This window comes from Harpia harpyja, chromosome 16, assembly GCF_026419915.1.
Source record: "Harpia harpyja isolate bHarHar1 chromosome 16, bHarHar1 primary haplotype, whole genome shotgun sequence".
Classification (NCBI taxonomy): domain Eukaryota; kingdom Metazoa; phylum Chordata; class Aves; order Accipitriformes; family Accipitridae; genus Harpia; species Harpia harpyja.
This window is the reverse complement of record NC_068955.1, coordinates 32,556,313-32,577,186: the sequence shown is the minus strand read 5'-3', so window position 1 is coordinate 32,577,186 and position 20,874 is coordinate 32,556,313. Positions and strand designations below refer to the sequence as shown.

At 54.8% G+C, this 20,874-nt stretch overlaps 2 protein-coding genes across 5 annotated transcripts in view; one reads left to right on the top strand and one right to left on the bottom strand.

Moving 5' to 3' along the window:
- The window catches only part of CEND1 (cell cycle exit and neuronal differentiation 1), a 31,777-nt gene extending 18,204 nt beyond the window's left edge, over nt 1-13,573 (bottom strand). Inside the window, exons 1-2 of one of the 3 annotated variants that reach the window (XM_052812040.1) lie at nt 13,374-13,573; nt 9,089-9,201 (exon numbers count right to left, since the gene is read on the bottom strand). The gene's annotated coding sequence lies outside the window, so the exon portion shown is untranslated. The other 2 variants (XM_052812039.1, XM_052812038.1) reach the window with 2 other exon arrangements.
- On the top strand, nt 5,185-20,697 carry LOC128153084 (NACHT, LRR and PYD domains-containing protein 12-like). 2 transcript variants are annotated; one of them, XM_052811967.1, is made up of 9 exons: nt 5,185-5,297; nt 5,488-5,586; nt 14,827-15,122; nt 15,813-17,514; nt 18,096-18,215; nt 19,250-19,420; nt 19,662-19,835; nt 19,926-20,096; nt 20,235-20,697. In XM_052811967.1, the coding sequence occupies exons 3-9, from the start codon at nt 14,840-14,842 to the stop codon at nt 20,464-20,466; spliced, it is 2,853 nt and encodes a 950-aa protein (XP_052667927.1). In that variant the 5' UTR covers nt 5,185-5,297; nt 5,488-5,586; nt 14,827-14,839; the 3' UTR covers nt 20,467-20,697. The 2 variants fall into 2 exon arrangements, with proteins under 2 accessions (XP_052667927.1, XP_052667928.1); XM_052811968.1 differs by lacking the exons at nt 5,185-5,297; nt 5,488-5,586 and adding an exon at nt 13,712-14,203.
- The last annotated feature ends 177 nt before the right edge of the window (nt 20,698-20,874 follow it).

The window sequence follows — 20,874 nt, the reverse complement described above, 5'->3', positions numbered from 1 at the left end:
CCAAGGAGGATTTTAGCTCCCTTACAGTCTATTTTGGCCCCCCCCCCCCCTGACGCAACGCACAGCAAATGTGATAAAACACAACGCAAGCAGGAGTTGCTTGTGGAAGGTGCCTTTAAACAGCCTCAGTGCACCAGGATCAGGCTGTGCAGGGAGACTGCTGTGTTTCCCAGCCCTCCCAAAGCCAAGCCTTGGAGACAGCAGCACCAAGTTACAGCAACCACTGTTGACCCACTTCACTCTGATGAGATATTTATGAATCCTTTTCCCAATCTGTTGTTTGCTACTCCCCACATCCCTCCCCCCAGCCCTGGATTAAACATTTCCCTCTCAAACAAGCCCTTTGAATCTTGACGTGGAGAGAGTCAGATGCTGAAAGTATTTTAACAGGCGGCGGCAGCAGCAGCTTCAAATTGCTGCCACAGGGGGACATTTGCCAGCAAAGCCTCCGCTCCACGGTTGCGTCAGTCCTGCGGCTGCACCGAGACCCAACGCTCTCATTGCATGCCCAGCTGGTGCTGCCAAGGACCAGAAGTGCCCCCCCCACAGCCCCCAGAGCGTGGCCAGCCTTGCAGGACCCTACCCCTCATTCCCTGTGCCACCGAGACATGTCACCTCTCTCCTAGCCTGGGTGATGCATCAGTGTTCAGAAGTTGGGTTATACCTGGCACCAAGGCAAGGTGTGGAAACAGGACAGGCTCCTGTAGCCCAGCAAAATAGGCTTTGTCTTGCATATGCAAAGGGAACGGCTGTGGGATGCAGACCCTGGGCACCCCGGTGGGCCACCAGCTGCACAGAGATGGGGCAAAGTCCCAGCTTGCAACACAGGTGCCAGTGTCCTCTCCAGAGGCTGCCCTGCCACAGCCCAGCCACGCTCCCCATACAGGTGACACAGCACTTTGGAGCCCCATAGCCAGCCCCGATACACCCCCCACCAGCACGAGCCCAGAAAAAGGCTAAATATCCTTTTTCTACATCATGACTTCTGCAGGAGATGACATCTGAGCCAAGTGTCACATCTGCAAGCCACGCTTGTCCTGACCCCAAAGATCTCGCTGGGATGGACGTGGCAGACATTTTATTCTCGGAGAGATGGAGGCGACATTGCAGAGACACACGCCATACTCTGCCAGGGGCTTTACTGTTGTTCTTTTCTTTTTTTAGCCCCAAAACACAGCTCTAACCTACACTGTTCAAGCACTCTGCCTGTACACAGCCATGTACATAGCAAGAACATACTCCACATTTTTGTTCTGTTATCTTCTCTCACCCTGTGTGAAAATAAAGCAATAAGAACCATGAGAAAAGGTAAACCTGACTGACTGCCCTTAAGCCCGCAGCATCAAAGGAAGGACAGCTTGCTGCTATTTCACCCTGCCCTTCAGCAGACCCACAGCGAGCTCCCGTTGCAGGTTTCCTGCTGCACCGTCCGCAAAAGCTCCTTCCAGGGCACCTCACGGGCACAAACCCGGCCACCTCTGCAGCAACACAGGCTGAAAAGCACTTGCAGCTCACTTCAGCTTCCTGCCCACAGCTCTATTAAAAATAGACAGGCTCCTGCCAAAAAACCCCAACCAAGCCCACTCCTTCCCTCCTGCGTCGGAGTGCTCACCACACACAGTCCCAAAGGGGCAACTCATCACCCAAACTCAGCGTTGCCTGGCACCCTGCACTAGTACGGACACAAAACCAACACAAACCTCCTTCTCATGCCTTGGCTTACTGCTGCCCCAAAACATAGCAGAAATCAGCAAAGCGTTACCACAACAGCCTGGGGAAATAAAAGATTTTATCTCAAACTCTCTAGTGGTGCCAATCACATGCCCTGACTGATGTCCGTAGGGGTGGGCACTGAGTTACACCAGCATGGACCCGTCAGCAAGAGAAGTCACGCCTGGCAAGGCTGTACAACCTGCCTGGTCACCTGCTCAGGTGCCACCAGCCCTCGCCATGCAGCTGGACCAGCTGCGGTCTCAGCCACAGTTTACAGCAAAACCGTTTCTAGAATTAAAAAGAATCTGAAAATACTGTGCTGAAATTAGGTTGGAAATATCTTTCTGCTGCAAAGCCTGGCTTCTCAGGATCGTAACACAGTGGAGGGTCCCCCAAAGGGGGACTGTCATAACTAAAACAATTTCAGATCACCTCAATTTGCTGTGCTGTCCTAGCTTTAATCCTGGGTTTGAGCCCCCCCTCAGACACAGAATCAAATACTCTTTTTTCCACTTGATAGTTCCATTTTTTGTAGTGGAACAAGACTGTAGCTTTTACCCTTCAAGAATCACGAGGTGTTAGATCTTAAGCCTCTCCCTGACAGGACTGAGCATCAGTCACCCCAAGACAGAAATTTAGGGGAACAAAGGAAAGGGTTTTCAACCAGGATGACTTTTTTCCATGGCAGCTATTTGGCAGGACACCAGACTGAAGCACTGGAGTAGTTTCAACGGGGGGCGATTCAGGAGATGCAGCGGAAGGTGTGCACAGGCAGCAACATGAACCACAGAGCCTTAAACCACAAGCGTGACATCTCGCAGGCAGGCATGGGCAGATATCTGGGTGTACCCTGCGTCCCAGACTGCTGTGCCACCCCTGCATCCTACCCTGGGCACCTCCTCACTTCTTGGCTTTTGCCACACTCAGCATTTTGCAAACACACTCATTTTATTTCTTTATAACGATTTTCCAGCCCTCCCAGAGCCAGTGATTCAATACCAGCAGCTCCGTGGCACTGGGGACAAGTTGCTGCACCAAAAGGTGGCACATCCCTTCCTAGGGACAGGCTGGCACCTCCTGTGAGGTCAGAAAGCAGGGCACCGGAGCCCAAAAGCCCCAGCAGAAGCTGGCCCAGCAGCCTCCTGTTGCAGCCCTGCTACTGAAAAGGTAATTATCACCCTTCTAACCACAGCTTCATAGCTCAGCATCTGCGACACCCCCTCCTCCATCACGTGGAGGTCTGCACCACTTTCAGCTCTGCTCAGCCATTCTCCCAGGGAGCTGCTTGCTCCAGGAGCGAGGTTACTGCCACCCCCAAAATGCTCAGGTCTCCCCAGGGAATAGGTAAGTCATTCCCCACAACATCCAGCCTAACACCCAGGCTGGGGCCACAGAGCAGGTCTCAGTTCTCTGCTCAGCATTGGGTCTGCAATGCCATCTCAGGAATAATGTTGTGGCAGGGTCAGAAAGTGTTTCATGCCTCCTTTCTGCCTCTTAGAGAAGGGTGTACAACTCATTCCTTTCCACCACAAAGCCCTACTCTTTACACTGAGCCTGCCAGCACTTGGGAAACTGCCTTAGCCAAGAGGACAGATGCTTCCAATTTGGGGTGTTGCTCCCCAGGAAGCTAGGAGCTAGTACCCAGATGCAGAAGGTTGATTTCCTTTCTAACAGATCAATGCTTTTAGGGCCCCTTCCTGACAGTCAGCGAGTTCTGTATCTCTCAAATGCAATAGCCACAAGCAAAAAAGATGAGGGAGGATCATCTCTGACACAGTAAAATAGCCCCAACCACTGCAGTAAGCAGCAGCAGATTTAACAGCCCTCTTCAGCTTATGGGCATCCCGACTAATCCATCCCTTCCGACCGATGCAGGACTGCACCAGGCTCTCGTGGCATCACCCTCCCTCGTGGCTCAGCTGTGGCTGGCAAAAAGATTACAGAGGCAATTCTGCATGTGCAGAGCCAGGTCCCGAATCTGACAGCCCACAGATCTGCAGGCACCAGCTTGAAAACTGTTGCTTTGCAGCTGAAATATAAGAAGCCACTGCAGGCAGACGAGGGACCAATTCAGCACAAGGCAGTGACCTTCCTGCTCTGGGGTAAAGCCCCTCACTTACTTTGTGCAGCAAAACCAGGGTGCTCGTTCTCCCTCCCTGCAGAAAGCTGGAGAGGATCTGGGGGAAGGATGGCCAACGCACCTCCAGCACAGAAATACTTGCTCAGAGCTCCATCCCTCCCATCTGCCTGCCCCCATGCCCAACCAAGGATGGGGAGAGTGTGCCAGGGTGTTCACCAGCCCCCAGTCCTGGCAGCCTGCCAGCGGAGGGGACGGATGCAGAGGGATGAATATCCGCATTTAGGGGAATTCTAGATTTTCCTCCCCCGTCCTGCCACAATATCACAGGGTTAAAGGCTGGTGGTGGGCACCGTGGCTGAGAAAGGAAAGATGGAAAACACTGAAGGTCAAACCCGTGAAGGTCAGACTTTTGGAGGTCAGTCCTGAGATGGAGCAGGAAACTCAATCCAGCATAGTCCATCCTCCCTCTCCCGACAGCATCCTGCCCAAGCCCCACCCAGGAAAACGGGGCTGCGACACGGAGGGATTCCTCCTCTTGCCCCAATGCCAAAGTTTTGCCAGGCTGACCTCGATTCAAGAATAAAAATCCTATTCCTCCCCCACCCAACCCCATCAGAAGCTACCAGATGGTCAGAGAACTAAGCAGGAGCAGGGACCAAATCAACAGGTCCCTGCAAACATACAGGGCACGGATGAACATAGACGTGCAGAGAGGCAGGGACATCAGACTGAAAAGCCCAAGACATCCTCCCCCCCCATGCATTTCATCCCTGGGAGCACACACCTTGAAAGGAGAGCCCTGGTTTGGTGTCCTCCTCCCTCCCGTTCATTTGGTGCTATCTTCTCCCTGTAGCTTAAAATAGGCACTATTGCCTCTGTCATCTCTCTCCATTTTGAATTTTTGGGGGGCAGATTTCCCTTTGCGAGCTCCTTTCCAGCACAAGGCAGGGGTCATATCAAAGGATATCCCTTTGATATCAAAGCCCCCCTGCTTCACAGAACAACCCCCACCTCCTTCCTTGGTGAAGGCTCATAGCCAGGGCTGCTGGCTGTTCCTAGCTGTGCTTGCCTCCCGCCTCAGGATTGACAGCAATTAAACAGAGACATTAAACCCATCCAGAGCGAAGGGTAAACAAATGCCACTGCCCGTGCAGACGGGAGAGGAAACGCAGCTGGAAACCTGATCAAAACCTTTCGGGGAGGTGTACAGGCTTTCCTGCCAAGGCTGGAAGGTTTCAGCCGGGAATGCTGCTTCCCCTCCGCCCTCCCGGCCGCCCCGTTTCCGGCACATGGCCGGCTCCACTTCTCCATGCTCAGAGACGTTTTGCCTCCAGAGCCCTTCTGCAAAAAAAATAAAAATAAAAAAAAAAAAATCAAACCCAGCTCTCTATCCCAGGGCTGGTGCTTCCCCCTCGCTGAAGCCCGGTAGCAGCTGGCAGTGGCCAGCCCAGCTCGGATCAGGCAAGCACAGCACATCCCGCAAAGGCGGCGGAGGAGATCGCAGGTACGGGGACGCAGTGGGCAGGCAGGCAGACTCCCACGCACTTGCGTTTGCGAAAATGCCTTCTCTGGCTGCCTGACCTTCAGGGAGCAGAAGAGGGGATCTGGGGTGGGAAGGGAGGTGCTCAGGGCCAGCCATCCTCACTGCGCTCGTTGTTTTGGGTTAAAGAAAAAGCACTGTCGCCTATTAACAGGGAGAGCTGCGTGGGTACGTGCTCCTGAGCTGGCCGGCGTGGCAGCCCCCGGCCTCCATCCCAGGCAGCTGTGAGGAGGCAGACACTCACCTTGACCAGGTAGATCTGCGTCTCTATTTCTCCATGTCACCTTGAGCAGGAACGCTGCGCGTCGCTCCGTCGATAGCTAGGGACCCCCGGCAGCTCTGCCCCCTCGTCCCCCCGGCATGCACGGAGGAAAGCAGCAGCCCTTACCTTCTGTCCTCCGGCCGGCTGAACGAGTCACACCTTGGGAGCTGGCTCTTGCGCAGAGGGGGGGGGGGGGGGAACTTGGGAGTTTCCCACAATGCACCTCTGCAGACCGCATGAAGATGGAGAGCAGGGGAAGGGGGGGCTGACAGCGCTCCAATCCGGAGGGAAGGGCTGGGACTTTGGGGGGGGGATGGACAGGATGCCTGGGGGGGCCAGCAGGGTGGTCAAGACAGGCCAGCTGCATCTCCATATCCCCTGTTATTTGGGGCTGAGCCATGGCTTGCTGGCTCTGCGATTCGGGGCTGTCCCTGCAGCACTGAGCCCTCTGCCTGTTCCTCCAAAGCCTGCCCGGGTTTGCAGCAATTCTAGTGAATATAGCCACAAAGGAGGAGGGGGGGAACACACTGGAGAAAACAGGAGGGGGCCAGCCTGATAAATTGGGATGCTTGTGTGTAGACAAGAGGAAAAAAGGACTATGCCCCCCCACCCCAGGATAAGGGATTTCTGAGCATGAAAATCCCCCAGCAGTGAGTTAAGGAGTGGCAACCTGTCTTGCCAAGGAGCAGCTCTGCACGGCAGAGGGAGGAAGCTAAAGTGATGCGCCTTCAGGTAGTTTTGTGCCAGCTCTGCCTCCCTTCTCCCCAGACCCTCCCTTGTCCCAGCGGGCCGGGGTCTGACTCCCCTTTACAAAAGTCCTGCAAGGTCCGTGAGGGGCTGCGGGCAGCCCAAGGCCGGCTCGGAGCTGGGCACACAGCCCAGGTCCCGCTGCGGAGCGCTGTCAGACATCCAGCCAGGCTGTGCCAGACACACAGCCTCCTCTTTAGCCACACCGGTGCTTTGCAGCACCTTGGTTAAAAGCAAACAGCCCTCCCTGTCCCAGCCTCACCTCCTCCAGCCGGGCACAGGTCTCAAATTCACACCACTCAGGTCAAATCTTGCTTGTACCCCAAAGCGCGGCCAGGTCCTGGGACTGTCTAGGGCTCTTTTAGCCCAGTTTTCTCAGGAAATAAGGGCTATGTGATGCTTGCCCACCTTCCTCCATACAGTTACTTGGCACCCACTGACCAGCTCCATGTGATTTTGTAGAATCTTTGTAGTGCGGTATACACTGTGTAGTATAGACACGCTACGGAGATTATGTTCAGAAATCCATGAGAAACAACTTTGTCAGCTCAGCCACTCACAGAATAACTCACTTTACTTCTGTGGCCACTGTGTTTTTCTCCCTCCCATAAACAGCAGCCAAGCGACAGCTCAGCCACAAACATCGTCAGTGCAATAGGGCAGAAACTCCAGAGAAAAATCAGTATTTTCTTCCCTGACCCTCTCTGGCTCTGCCAAACTGCCCACAAGAGCTAAGGCAGTGTGTCTCACCTATGTAAACATGCTTAAAAATACGTAGGCTGCTTAAAGTCCACTGTAAAGAAAAAAAATCTGCCCATGCTTGAAGGCAACTGCAGAAGACGCAGGAGCTGGATGTGGGAACCCCAACCTCCCAGGAAAGGCTGTGCTTTGAGGGGCTGGCTTTGGATGCAGCTACCAACACTCCCTTGGAACAGGGATGAGCAAGGTTATCTTGATGTAGTCCTTGGCTTCAGAGCCTGCTTGGCTCAGACAAGCTGGCACAGACAGGATTAGCTGTGGCTGATGCTGATGTCCCCTCTGCTGCCTGTCTGGTCCCATGCTTAGCAGTGCCAGCCCTCCCCACTCTTTTAGGGACTTGTGCCAGGCACAGCCAAGACCATTCAGTGGCTGCAAACAGCCGCTTCCCCTTTCTGACACCTCCCAAATCTGCTGATCTATTGACAGCAGCAGAGAGGGGCTAAGTTTCTGCAAAACTTGTGAAAATCTGTGATTTAATGCAGGAGAAACACCCAAATCGCTGCTCCCAGGAGCTGGGCACAGGACTCATAAAACCTTCTTGCCACTTCTACATCAGGCAGAAGTATCCTTGGCCTCTGTGCCTCCCCTCAACACAGCAGGAGGAAGGAGGGAGACTCCTGCAAGTGGGAATTGCCGGCTCCAGTCCCCAGAGCTTAGATGAGCTGAGTCCAGGGGGTTCCAGCTGCGATTTCCTTGCATTCATGCATGCTGCCTCTGCCTTAGGAGATAAACAGCCCCACGCGATGCATTCATATGCCTTAAACTTTTGAATTTAAAAGATATTTTTACCAATGCAGAAAAAAGGGAAGCAAAGGAAAGGAGCAGAGCTCCAGAGCTAGGCAGCACTCAGAAATCCCCTGGCACCAAGCACGGGAAGGGTCCCCTGCGGCAAGTGGGTCACATCACCCCTAACGCAGCATGGGAGAGAGCCGAACACCGGCGCAGGCACAGCAAGCAGCAATTCAGATCAAGACACAGCAAGGTGAAAACAGCTTCTTCAAGGTCAGGTGGAGAGGGAAACCTTTAGAAACTGTGCTGCTGGTTTTGCCTCCTCCCTCTCGGCTCACAGCATACCCCAGGATGAGTTAGCAGGAATAAGAACAGCCCTGGCTCCTGGGAAGCCCCCCTGCAAGCCCTGCTGGGGGGGGCTTGGTGGCAGCAGCATCCTTGGCAAGGAGCATGGCATGTCCTGCACTTTCAGAGAGAAACAGTTGTCCCCAGACTTATTCGACGTCCTGTAAGCAGGAGGGACAGGGTGATGCTGCTCAGGCTCTGAGCAGGGAAACTGAGCTAGACGGATACAGCTCAGCCCATGGTGCCACAGAGCCAGGCTCATTTTGGGGTCTGTGAAACCCTGAATGGACATGGTTTGGGTTAAACCATCTCCCCGTTAGCTCTGCCCTGCCCTGGCAAAGCCTGCTGGGCTCCATGTCCTATTCCTTTGCTGGAGGAGCCACCCAGCAGGGATCCCCCAAAGCCTTGCCACAGTAGCTGCACCATTTGCAATTGGCTGCCAAGATGTTGTCAATAAAGAGTCTATTTTTCCCCCCTCCTTAAACTCCCAATGGGCCTTAAAACATCCTTTCCCAGCATCCCTCCGAGGCAGCTGTGCTAAACACATCCCCCCCGAAGCGTTTTCTTTTCCATCACACCTGGGTGAAAGGCCAGCCCCATGCAAGCTGCAGGCAGCCAACAGCCTCAGCTGCAAAATCCCTAGTTCCTCAGTCCCCGTCTCCTCCACAGGATGGGTTTACCCCTCCTAACCAAGGCACAGGTACCCTGCTCATAAACTAGAGCATGAAAAGCAGGACAGCAGGTCACAGAACGGGCTTACACTCATTTCATCCCTGGGCATCAGAAACCCCCAAGGGAGCCTCTCTCCTTTCCTAGAGCCCCAGTTGCAGCCGACCCATGGCTGGAGACGGAGGAAAAGGCTACACAGCAGCAAAAACCTGCAGCCATTTGGGCAGCAGCCATTTCTCCTTACCTCTGCACTCCCAGGGAAGCAGGATGAAGGACATTTCTCATGGTGGAGCAGCTCGCTGCAGCAGCCAACGTGGGTTTGCAGTCATTGCAGCAGCTGAAGTGTTTGCTGGCACCCTGCACAGAAAGTCCTCACGGTAAAAATACAAGCCTGCCTGTCCCCGAGGGGCTTTAAATAGCCTCAAAGCCCTGACCAGCCTCACCTGGACCCCCTCCCCACCCGCTGCCGTGGGCCCCTGGGCTCTAAGCTCAGCCCTGCGCACTCCCCCCCAGTTTGAGCAGTGCTGGGGGGGGAGTCTGTCTCCTGTATGGGCTTCAGCTCAGTGCTGGAGGCAGCTCATCTTTTCACCGAATCCCTCAGAGGCACATTTTAGCTTGCCTTCAGCCTGTCCCTGGGATGGACCTTGTACCCACGCTGTAGGTAGCCCTTCTCTGGTCCGGACCCTAGGAAGGACCTGAGGTCTGTATCGTAGCCTTGATTCCGGTCCTGTCTCCTCCATGGACCTCGCAACCGTGCTGTGACTTTGTTCCTAGTCCTGTCTCTGGCTCCATCTCCTGACCCAGCTCCCCAGGTCCGGTGCATCCCCCCACCCTGTGCCAGCACTGCCCACCCAGCGCAGCCCCCCGGGAGGCTCAGCCCTCCGTCCCCACCTGCAGAGCCTGATCCCACCGCCTCACCCAGCCCAGGCTTTTCTGATGCTCTCCTCCTGGTGATGCTGAGTTTATTTATGGTATTGTTAACTTTCATTCATAGTTCACATAATAATTAGCTAGGTCTGCAATAATAATATTTACTTACAAGCATTCTAGATCTATAGTATATTGCAATTATCATAACCAATACAACTTTGCAAAAATGTAAATGCAATGAACTGTACAGCAGGGTGCAGTATTTCTATAAGCCTCTGTCCTTTGAAAGTTCCCAAGTACCTCCCCATAATCTGACACTGATGGGATATTTTCCCCTTCCAATATAATTTCCAGTTAGCCAATACATTTGCCTTTAGCATAAGCAAGATTATACTTACTATATTTATCTATCTTTTTTATACACTTAACACACGCTTCTTTCAGCCTTTAACTAATCAAGTACCGCTAGTGCTTAATTTTCCATCTGTTTCAAACACATTGTTACTTTCTTGTTTCATTTCCTCCCCTACCCCCTTTGCAATATTCTCCTCTATTTACATGCTTGCTTAAGGGACTGTTAAAGGATTCAGTCTCTCTCACTAGGTCTAGCTGCTTCTCTGCAAATTGTTGTCCCGCAAGGCTGATCCTGTAAGCCAATAAACCCACCAAGGTCATTAGGTTATTATAATTTTGGAGCATTTTTGCAATGCTTTAACTGTGAGTCCCCAGCCTGGGTGGATCCAGATCTCAAGAGCTGTAACTCTCCGGGCTCCCTCGAGAGCTGTAACAGTTTTTATTCTTGGATCCCAAGTTATTATTATGGCTTTAAGTTGTTAGACCAAGCTAAGCAAGACCACAACAGAGCTCAGGTTAGATATTTAATCATGAAAAATCCTATTGCAGGAATAACTGGCTACTCTGGTTAAACTGAAAGAAAATAAAGCTCCAGATGGGCAAAATCTGACAGCCAAGGCCTGGGGAGTTGCCTTAATACACAGCTTCTGCCCTGCAGATAGCTGTTCCCCATCTCTGTTGGTCATCCACAAACAGCAGGTCATCCTCATGAGTCCAGCAAGGATGCTGCAGACCTTCCCGGGGCTCGAGACTGCAGCAGCTAAACTGAGTCAGTTGATCTCCTGGCTTATTACACTGTTTCTTAGTATGTTTTTCAGGCTTCCCATGTACTTTACCGTGCATTACATAGATATTCTTCCCATTGTCTTTCTGAGCTTGTAAGAGAAATCTCAGTTTCTTCATCTCCCATCGTGTTTTCTATCCCCTTCTCCAGCCGTACCTCCAGTATTTTATTTCTTTATTAACATAATCACTGTCCACAAAGACATGCAATGGGTTCTGCTTAGAGAGTTTGTCTCTTAATAATGTCTAAAATAGCCTCTACTCTATTTTTTTAAATAGTTTCCCTACTACTTGCTCTCCTGCTCTATTAATAGCAGCATAGAGGACTATTTTTAGGTTGCTCATATCTGGCTCTCATTGATGAAGCATACATTTGGTTTATTGCTGGGTTCTTTAAAAAGGACACTTGCATCCATACCTGGTACCTGCAATTGGATTTGTTCTCACCAGCGCAGTCTGCACCTTGTTCATTTAGGGCAGGAGTGAGACGATCTGGTCCTTGTAAGGTCTGTACCGTATCTCTCCTACCCATTCATATCGATGCCTGCTGGCATGCACGTAGATGGCACTCTGCTGCCGAATTTCCCTAAAAGCTGGGAGGGGTAGGAGTAGATGGGACTGCGAGGGTGAGAGCAGCAGCCCAGCTGCTGGGGAGTTTTGGGTCCAGACCCTGAAGCAGGCACAGTTCACGTGCTGCTGGTACCTGCTGTAACTATTTTTCTGCTCCCCTAGAATCAGCGGATTGGGAAATTCCTGTTGAAAGGCGCTTTCCCAGTGCAGGGTGTTTTAGTGCAGGGGTTTTTAGAGCAGCTTCTTTCCACCTGAGTTAGGGCATCATCGTGTCCTGAGCTCCACTTCCACTCCAGAGTCTCAATTAGTGATTCCCACAGTGGTCTGCAGATACCAGCAAAGTTATGGATGGGCTGCTGTCAGAAATTAAATCTTCCTAATGGTGTTCTCAGCTGGGCTTGACCAGGAGAAGCCTGTATTTCATGCAAAGCTTTAACCACTCTTGTGCCTGTTGGCTTGCCAGTTGTAACTCCCAGTAGTTAACCTCAGCTTGCACTAATGGTGCCTGCTTCAAATTGACTTCAAATTCTGTTTGGTCTACTGATTTTAAAACTCTGGTACCTCTCACCTTTTCAGTAGCTCCAGTCACTGGAATATCATCCACATAAGAGGTTTTTTCTTTATCCTCTGGAGACAATAGTTTGAACAGGTTTTTGACGTGAGCCTGATGCGTTGTGAAGCCCTGGCGGTACCTCTGCAAGGGTTTATTCCCTCTCTCCAAATGCAAAAGCAAATCTTAAAATTGATTCTTCAGTAAGTGGGATGGCGACGAAACGGTTGGATCTATAACTGAAACCCACTTCTTGTTTTCTGGTAACAGCAGTAATCACTGCCATGTTTGCTAAAGTAGGAGCTGTTCTCATGGGTAATGCATTTCTTTGGCAGTACTCCACCGGCATTTGCCAGGGTTTTCCATCAGCCTTTCTAATGGGCCACAGTGGAAATTATATGGGCTTGTAATTTCTGAAGAAACGCTTTGTTTAAAGTAATCCTTAATGATTTCACTCGGAGAAATCTCAGCTTCCTTAGGGTATGAGTATTTGCACAGGGAACTGGAAGGTCCCACCAGGTCAGCTTGGGCAGTGGGTTTTAACTGGCGGGGTTTTCTGCCATCCTCCTGGGTGGCTCTTTCCATCATTCTTTATCTGTCTCCATTAAAGCTCGTATCTCTCCTTTCACCCTTTATAACAGCCTTCACTTGGTTTTTGTATTACCGACAAAAATCCAATAAGAGTCCATGCTCCATCTTCCGATCGCTTTCTAAAATAAAGGGATCTTCAGTACTGCATCAAAAGCCCGCTGGTACCGTCAGATCTCCTGGGTACAACCTCAGGGCAGCCCCCCGGGGTCCCGGTGCGTTTGGCACACAGGCACCCATTTGTGTGGGCAGTGCCGGGTCAAAGCCGACCTCCTTACGGATGACTTTGGCCAGCTGGGAGTTGGCAGAGACGCCGGAGCATCACGGTGTCCTGCTACCGCTCCTTTCAGCTGCGGTATCACTCCTTCCAGCAAATCCCGTCTTTCCTTCCCATCCCATTTTGTCATATCTTCTCTTAAATCCTTTAACGCTCTCCAGAGCCCTTAACATCTTTGATCCATTTTTTTCCTGATGTACTACGCCTGCCACCGCCATTTCCCAAACATCCCATACTCCTCTGCTTTGGTGTCCACCCCCCCCATTACTGAAAGCCACAGGTCCTGCTCAGCCCATGTTAAATTTTCCCCTTTTCTCCTGAATCCGGGCCATAATTCCTAGCACCCCTCCGCTGAGGCTTCCTTGAACTTGGGCAGTGAGTTCCAGTGACTCGTCGCTGGAGCCACCTGTGCCTCACCAGCAAAGGGCTGGTGAGATCGCATCCCGCTGGCATCTTAGCAATTCTGCACTGGTTCAGAAAAATCTTCTCTATCTTCTCCTAGTTTCTGGATCCATCTTTGTGCTGCTGGTTTCTTACCTGTCTGCTGGGCAATCTGACTTAACTCTCTCAGCAAGAAGGGCATTTATGGGTCCCTTAGTGCATGTCAGAGCGAAGGTTGGTGTAGCACAAGCTCTAAGCATTGAGCTATTTCATTTGCATTTGATCCAAAGCTTGAAGACCTTTCTAGAAGTGCCACGCTCCAATCCACAACTGTACTTTATTTGTGCAGCCTCAGAATAGCTGTTACACTGGGACAGCAACTGTTGTTCCCAGCTCCTTTTTCCTTTCCCTTTCATACGTAACACCTCGATAATCCTCTTCCTCTGACAGCTCCCAGTCTAATTCTCTGTTTCCCGCAGCTATTTTTAATTTCTCTATCCTACTCTGCTATTGCAAGCATCTAAATTTAGCTTCACGCTGCCTGTGACAGGCTCCCTTGGAGGTCCCCTTTTGCTCTGGGGTGAAAGCTGCAGCAGGCAGTAATCCCTGCAGGAAACCGCAGCTTCCCTCCGATTTCCTGAATTTACAGGAAACTAATTCCAGTCGCATCTGCTCCCGGAGAGCTGCGGGATGCTACTTGTGTCCTAAAGACACGGGAGACTGGAAATGGGGAGGAGAAGAGCAATACCAGAAATAAGGAGTCCCAAAGAGGGAGGAGGAGAAGGTGCTGTGACTTTTCTTACCAAGACAAGCCTAGTAAAAGGCTCGGGGACCCCGAGCAAAGCGCGGTTACTCCGGAAGGGTTAGAAATTCAGCAGCTCGGTGGCTTTTCAGTCAAACCCACGACATGTTGTTAGGAGGAGGGTGAGCTGCCAGCACCGGGGAGGCGAGAGGCAGGAGAGGGGCTGTGCCGTCTGCGAGCATCAGTGCGCTTTCCTAAAGCTGCCTTTTCTCCCCCCCCAAAACAGCATCTTCCTCGTGGGGCTTATTGCCAGGAATCCTCCGGGTATTAAATTGCCTATCCGGGTGGTTTTATGGAGGCCGGCTGGCGAGTCGCCCCGTGGCAGGGAAAGAGGAAAGGGTGTGCCGGATGTCTGGCTGCTGTTGAAAAGCAAAACCCTGCCTGTTGTACGCGGGACGGGGATTTCAGGCAGCGCCTGAGCCCTTCCGGCAGGGCCTCGCCATCCCACCGCTCGGACATCGCGGTGAGGGCATCGCGGCACGGCCGGCCACGCCGCGCCGAGGGGACCCAACTGTCCCTGGGGCCGGGGAACTCTGCCCGCAGGGGCTGCAGCTCCCAGTCGGGTTACAAACCCCCAGGATGGTTTTTCGGGTGTTTTTCTCTCTCCTGTGCCCCACGCCGGGGGGGACATCCCCACGGTGCCGGATCCTGCAGCACCCACAGCCCTGGTGACCTTGTCACGCTGGGCTGACTGTCCCCAGCTTTTTCGGCGCGGGAAGAACCGGGCTGTATGGGACAAACTCGGTGCCCAGCTCCAAAACCTCTTGCCACGGTGTAGCCGTGATTTCTGACTGTTGGTATTCGCAGGCGACATCCTGCGATGGCAGGGGAAGAGCGTGCGTTAGCTGTCCTCTTACAAGCACTGCAAGATCTCACACCTAAAGACTTTCAGGAGTTTAAGACGAAGTTATCGGAAGTTCATGTGGAAGGAGGATGGAATATCCCCAAGGATTCGCTGGCGAAGGCTGCCCACCCTTCCACACTTGTCAGCTGCGTGGGCAAGAACTACAGTGAAGATGCTGCGATGGACATAGCGATTGGATTGTTCGAAGAGATGAACCAGAGAGACCTCGCGGAGAAACTCCTGGACGAGAAGGTGAAAGGTAGGAAGCCAGCGTGCATTTTGCTTTTCTTTGTCTCTTTTTCCCTTGAGTGACCCTGGAGACAGGTAGGAGTCAGTAAGAGCAGGTTTCAGCTCCCCAGGGAGCCTGGAAACATAAAGATGTCCCGCTGTGATCTTATTAGTGTGGGGGCTGTAGTGAACTCTCCTCTTGCTGTCCCCACTTTCTGCCGGGCTCCCTCTTCTCCTGGAGAAGAGCCTTCAGCTCTCAGCACCTCCTGGCAGGCAGCTGGGCAGATCCTTTCCTCCTGGGATGGGGATTAAGGACATCTCTGCAGAGCTCACATTTGGTAACGCTTTGGAGCCGGAGGCATCCCGGGAGCCCAGGGACGGTGCCTTTGGCCCCAGGGGTACAAGCAGAGGGGGACGGAGGCTGCAGGTGGGTCCAGGCAATTGCATTTGCTCCCAGGGTGGATGAGGATTGCAGGGTGGTTAAAACAGAGGTTGATGGATCAGGAGGATGGGGGGACCCAGGAGAGGAGAAGGACCCCCCCAACTGACCAGAGGCCCTAAATACTCACAGACGGTGTCCTTATTGCCTCTGCCAGGCTTAGGAAAGCCCTGAGCATTGAAAGAAGTGTCCCGTTGGTGTGTCGGGAGCACAATGGGCTGGTTAGGAGCTCCTCGGGAATCCGGCTGGACTTGGGACTAACTCTGCTTCTTGCCGGTGCAGAGTACAAGCGGAAATACAGAGAGCATGTGGTCCGGGAGTTCCTCCGGTACAAAGAAGTGAACTCCTGTCTCGGGAAGAACCTGTCCGTCAAGAGCCGCTACACTGCCCTGACCATTGCTAGGAAGCCTCGGAGCAAGCACGGAGGCGAGCATGAAGCTGCGGGCACCAGCCACGGATGTGCCGACGTCAGCAACGGACCAGCCACCATCACCGTCACCGCACAGACGCTGTTTAAAGCCGATGAAGATGGGCAAACGCCGCAGGTCGTGGTGCTGGTGGGGGCCCCGGGGATGGGGAAGACGATGATGATCAGGAAGGTGATGGTGGAGTGGGTGGAAGGGACCGCCTACACGCAGTTTGACTACATCTTCTGCATAGACTGTAAAGACATTGCCTTTACCAAGGAAGCGAGTGTGGCAGACCTGGTTTCAAAGTGCTGCCCTCACAGGCGAACGCCGGCTGGGAAGATCCTGGATGACCAGAAGAAGATCCTGTTCATTTTTGATGGCTTTGAGGCCCTGGGATTTTCCTTGGTTCAGCCCAAAGATGAGCTGAGCTCTGACCCCAGGGAAGTGAAGCCCCTGGAAACTACCCTGATGAGCTTGTTGAAGAAGACTGTTCTCCCCGAGTCCTCCTTGCTCATCACCACGAGGCCGACGGCTCTTCAAAGCCTGGGGCAGTGCCTGGAGGGTGAGTATTACGCGGAAATACTAGGATTTTCAGCAGCCATGAGAGAGGAATATTTCCACAGGTATTTTGAGAATGACAATAAAGCCAACGTGGCCTTCAGCTTTGCCAGAGGCAACAAGATCCTCTACAGCTTGTGCGTCATCCCTGTCATGAGCTGGACCATCTGCACCATCCTTGAACAAGAGCTTAACAAGAAGAAAAACCTCATTGAGTGCTCTAAAGCCACCACACAGATGAGCGTGTTTTACCTTTCCCGGTTAATGAAGTGCAGAGACAGGGACAACCTGCAGGACCTCCAGCAGTTCCTACGCGAGCTTTGCTCCATGGCTGCCGACGGCATCTGGAAGCACAAGGTCCTCTTTGAGGAGAAGGAAATCAAGGACCATAGCTTGGACCAGCCAGACCTTCTCCCCCTCTTCCTCAACGAGAAGATCTCAAAGAAAGGCGTAGACCATGGGAACGTCTACAGCTTCACCCACCTGCACCTCCAGGAGTTTTTTGCGGCAATGTTTTATGTTCTGGAGGATGATGAGGAAATGGTTGACGACGCGGGGGCTCTTGTGAAGGATGTAAATATGTTATTAGAAAGCTATAGCGAGTCCAGGAAGGATTTGAACTTAACGGTGCGGTTCCTGTTTGGTCTCGTAAGTCAAAAATCGATAGAGTACGTGAACGAAATCATTGGGTGCAGAATTTCATCGCGAGCCAGGGAAGATATGCTGAGGTGGCTTCAGGGGAGGCCCGGAGGCATCGCCCATCCCGGCCAAGCGCTGAAGGTTTCAGAGTTGGACGCTTTCCACTTTTTGTTTGAGATGAACGAGAAAAGCTTCGTGCAAAGTGCGTTGGGTCATTTCACTGAGATAGACTTGCAGGACATCAAGTTGACCCTGTACGACCAAATGGCGCTTTCCTTCTGCATCAGGCAGTGGGTTGGGCTGGGCTGCGTCACCCTCCGGGGATGCTCCTTCGACCAGCAGGATCCCAGGGAAGAGCTGGCCACGTCGGTGCCTTGGTAAGAACCGTCCGTCTCTCCTCTAGCGACCCAAAATCACAAAGGTTTCTCCTTCTCCACCCCAAAGGATGGTTTTAAGGGCATTTCAGCTCCTTCCACCCAAACACCAGCTTGTCCTTTCCCTGGGGGGTTTAGTTCCTCAGCGAAGGATTTTACTTATTCTTGGGGAGAACTGTGAGAGAATAAGGATCGTGCAGGCTCCTCTGTCTGCAGCGTGCGGTGGGATTGATGGAGATGGAGCCTCTCGGCTCAACTTCCCCGGCCTGAACAGCCCCATCCGTGCCGGGGTCTCGGTCTGGCTTCGCGTCCTCCTTCCCGCTTGCGGAGGGAGGGGACATCCCCCGTGCCGAAATTTTAAGCACGCCCCGAGCTTTGCTTGGGAGGAGGTGACGCCAGCAGTAACGCTCGTGATCCTTTGCCTCTCCAAAGCCATGGAGGTCCCTCCAGAGGAGACCACCCGTGAGCTGGTGGCGAGCTCTGCTTGGGGTGGTGGTGGTGAGGGTGTGCCGGCGTCGAAGCCGGGAGCTTCCAGTGCCGGTGAGGGCTGCCCGTGCCCCCCCCGGGGCTCTGTCCCCCTGCAGCTCCGGTGCCTCGGGAGCCGGAGGACGTCGCCGTCCCCTCGCCGAGGAGGAACCGGACTCCCCCATCCACCCGCTCTGCCGGGCGCTGCGGCACCCGGGCAGCGACCTGCGGGTTCTGCGGTAAGAGACCCGCGCTCGGCGCTGAGCTGAAACCGTGGCCGCGGCGCTGCCGCCGGCACGGGGTGGGTGCCCTGGCCGGGGCCTGGCCGCCCCGGCTGGCTCTGGGGTGCGGGTGGGGGGCACCCGAACCGGAGGGGAGTGGGTGGGTGCTGCCCCGGGCGCGGTGGGGGGGGCACAGTCACCCCCCTGCCGTGTCCTGCTGCTGCCTGGGGACCACCGGCACCTGGCTGGGGGTCGAAGGCGGGACCCTATCTGCTGGGTGGGTGTGGTCCCTCCATGCTGATTGGCCCTCCAATGGGTGGGTGGGTGGGTGTGGTCCCCCATGCTGAGTGGCTATGGGGTGGGTGTGGTCCTTCCATACTAATTGGCCTTGGCTGGGTGTCATCCCCCCATGATGACTGGCTATGGGGTGGGTGGGTGTGGTCCCTCCATGCTGATTGGCCCTGGTTGGGTGTGGTCCCTCCTTGCTGATTGGCTATGGGGTGGGTGTCATCCTTCCATGCTAATGGTCCCTGGTTGGGTGTGGTCCTTCCATGTTCATTGGCTGTGGGGGGTGTGTGTGTGGTCCCCCATGCTGATTGGCCATGTGGTGGGTGGGGGTGTGGTCCCTCCATGCTAATTGGCTGTGCTAAGGGTGGGTGTGGTCCCTCCATGCTGATTGGCCATGTGGTGGGTGGGGGTGTGGTCCCTCCATGCTGATTGGCTGTGCTAAGGGTGGGTGTGGTCCCTCCATGCTAATTGGCCCTGGTTGGGTGTGGTCCCTCCATGCTGATTGGCTATGGGGTGGGTGGGTGTGGTCCCCCATGCTAATTGGCCCTGGTTGGGTGTGGTCCCTCCATGCTGATTGGCTATGGGGTGGGTGGGTGTGGTCCCCCATGCTAATTGGCCCTGGTTGGGTGTGGTCCCTCCATGCTGATTGGCTATGGGGTGGGTGTGGTCCCTCCATGCTGATTGGCTGGGTGGCAGAGGGGTGGGCAGGCAGGGCAGGTGTGACGAGCTGGTCTGTTCTCTGCGGCTCTCCCCCCTGCTCCCAGGCTGCAGTGGTGCGGGCTGTCGGAGAGCTGCTGCGCGGAGCTGTCGGCGCTGCTGGCCGAACACCCCAGCCTGCGCCGGCTGGAGCTGGGCGACGGCACGCTGGGCGACGGCGGCGTGCGGCTGCTCTGCGAGGGGCTGCGGCAGCCCGGCTGCCGCCTGCGCGTCCTGCGGTGAGCGGCCTCGGTACCCCCCGGGCATCCCCCCCCGCCAGCACCCCGCGGGCATCTCCCAGGCGGCCAAACCCACAGGGAGGTACCCCAAAAGACACCCTCTGGGGTGGCATCGTCCCGCTCTCCCAGGGCGAGGAGCTCGAAAGCAGGAGCACTGGGGTGGGGACCGTCACCGTGGTGGGGTGGCACCGGGGGGACCCTCGGGCTGGTTCTGAGGGTCTTTCCCGCGGGTCCCCGGCAGGCTGCGGTACTCCCGCCTCACCAGCGCCTGCTGCGAGGACCTCGCCGGCATGCTGGGCGCCAGCCCGTGCCTGGAGGAGCTGGATTTGTCCTTCAGCGAGGGGCTGCGCGATGCCGGCGTGCGGCTGCTGTGCGAGGGGCTCCAGAACCGTGCCTGCCAGCTGCAGACGCTGCGGTAAGGTGCAGGGGGGCCGGCCGGCGCTCCCTCCTTCCCACCCAAAGCAGGTCACCAACCGGCCGGTCCACGTTTGCCTTGGTCCCGCAGGCTGGGGAGCTGCCGGCTGACCGGTGCCTGCTGCCGAACCCTGGCCGCTCGGCTGGTGGAGAGCCCTCGTCTCACCTGCCTGGACCTGAGCGACAACGAGCTGGGAGCCGACGGCGTCCTGCAGCTCTGCCAGCAGCTCCGGCATCCCGCCTGCCCGCTGCAGGCCCTGGGGTAAGGTGCCTGGCACGTCCCCCTTCCATCCCCGGCATCCCAGGGTCGGATGCTCTGGGGCAGGGAAGGGATGCTCTGGTACCCAGGAGAGCCGAGGGTGGTTTTTTTAACAGCTCTTCTCCTTTTCCTCCTCTAAAGACTGAGCACCTCCGGGTTAAATGAAGATGTGCTGCAGGAGCTGGCCGCCCTGCGGGCACTGAAGCCCGACCTGAAGATCGGGTACCTCCTCGAGCAGGACGCGCCGCAACCGGGGGCCATGGCCCGGCTGCCCTTCAACCGTGGGGTCCTGCCGGGCACGGGGGGGCCGGGGGGCAGGAAGACGCTCCCCTCTTGTAGGAGAGGTCCTTGCAACAACCGGAGCCGTTTCTAGCCCAGTTCTTGGTGCTGCTGACACCGGGGGGGGGGAAGCCTCCCTGGGTTTGAGCCTGTCCCGTGAATGGGGGCACGGGGAGGAGGTCCTGCCTGCATCTGCTGGGGGTCAGGGCAGAGCTGGTCCAGGTTCTTCCCTCTCCCGTTTCCCCACACGTGTCAGTGGGAGTTGTTGTGTGGGTGTTTGCTGATGCCAAATAAAGGCCCTGGGGCCAGTCCCAGGAATCCATGTCCCCCCCATGCTCTTCCCTGTCCTCCCCTGCCTTGTCCCCACCATGCCTGGGGATGAGTCTATGGGTCCAGCTCCTGCCCCACATCCCCGAGGGATGGCTGATGTACCTGGGAGCAAGGTGCCAGCCCTGGAAGCGAGTCTCCAGCCAGTTTTGGGTTTTAATAGAAAAAAAAAAAA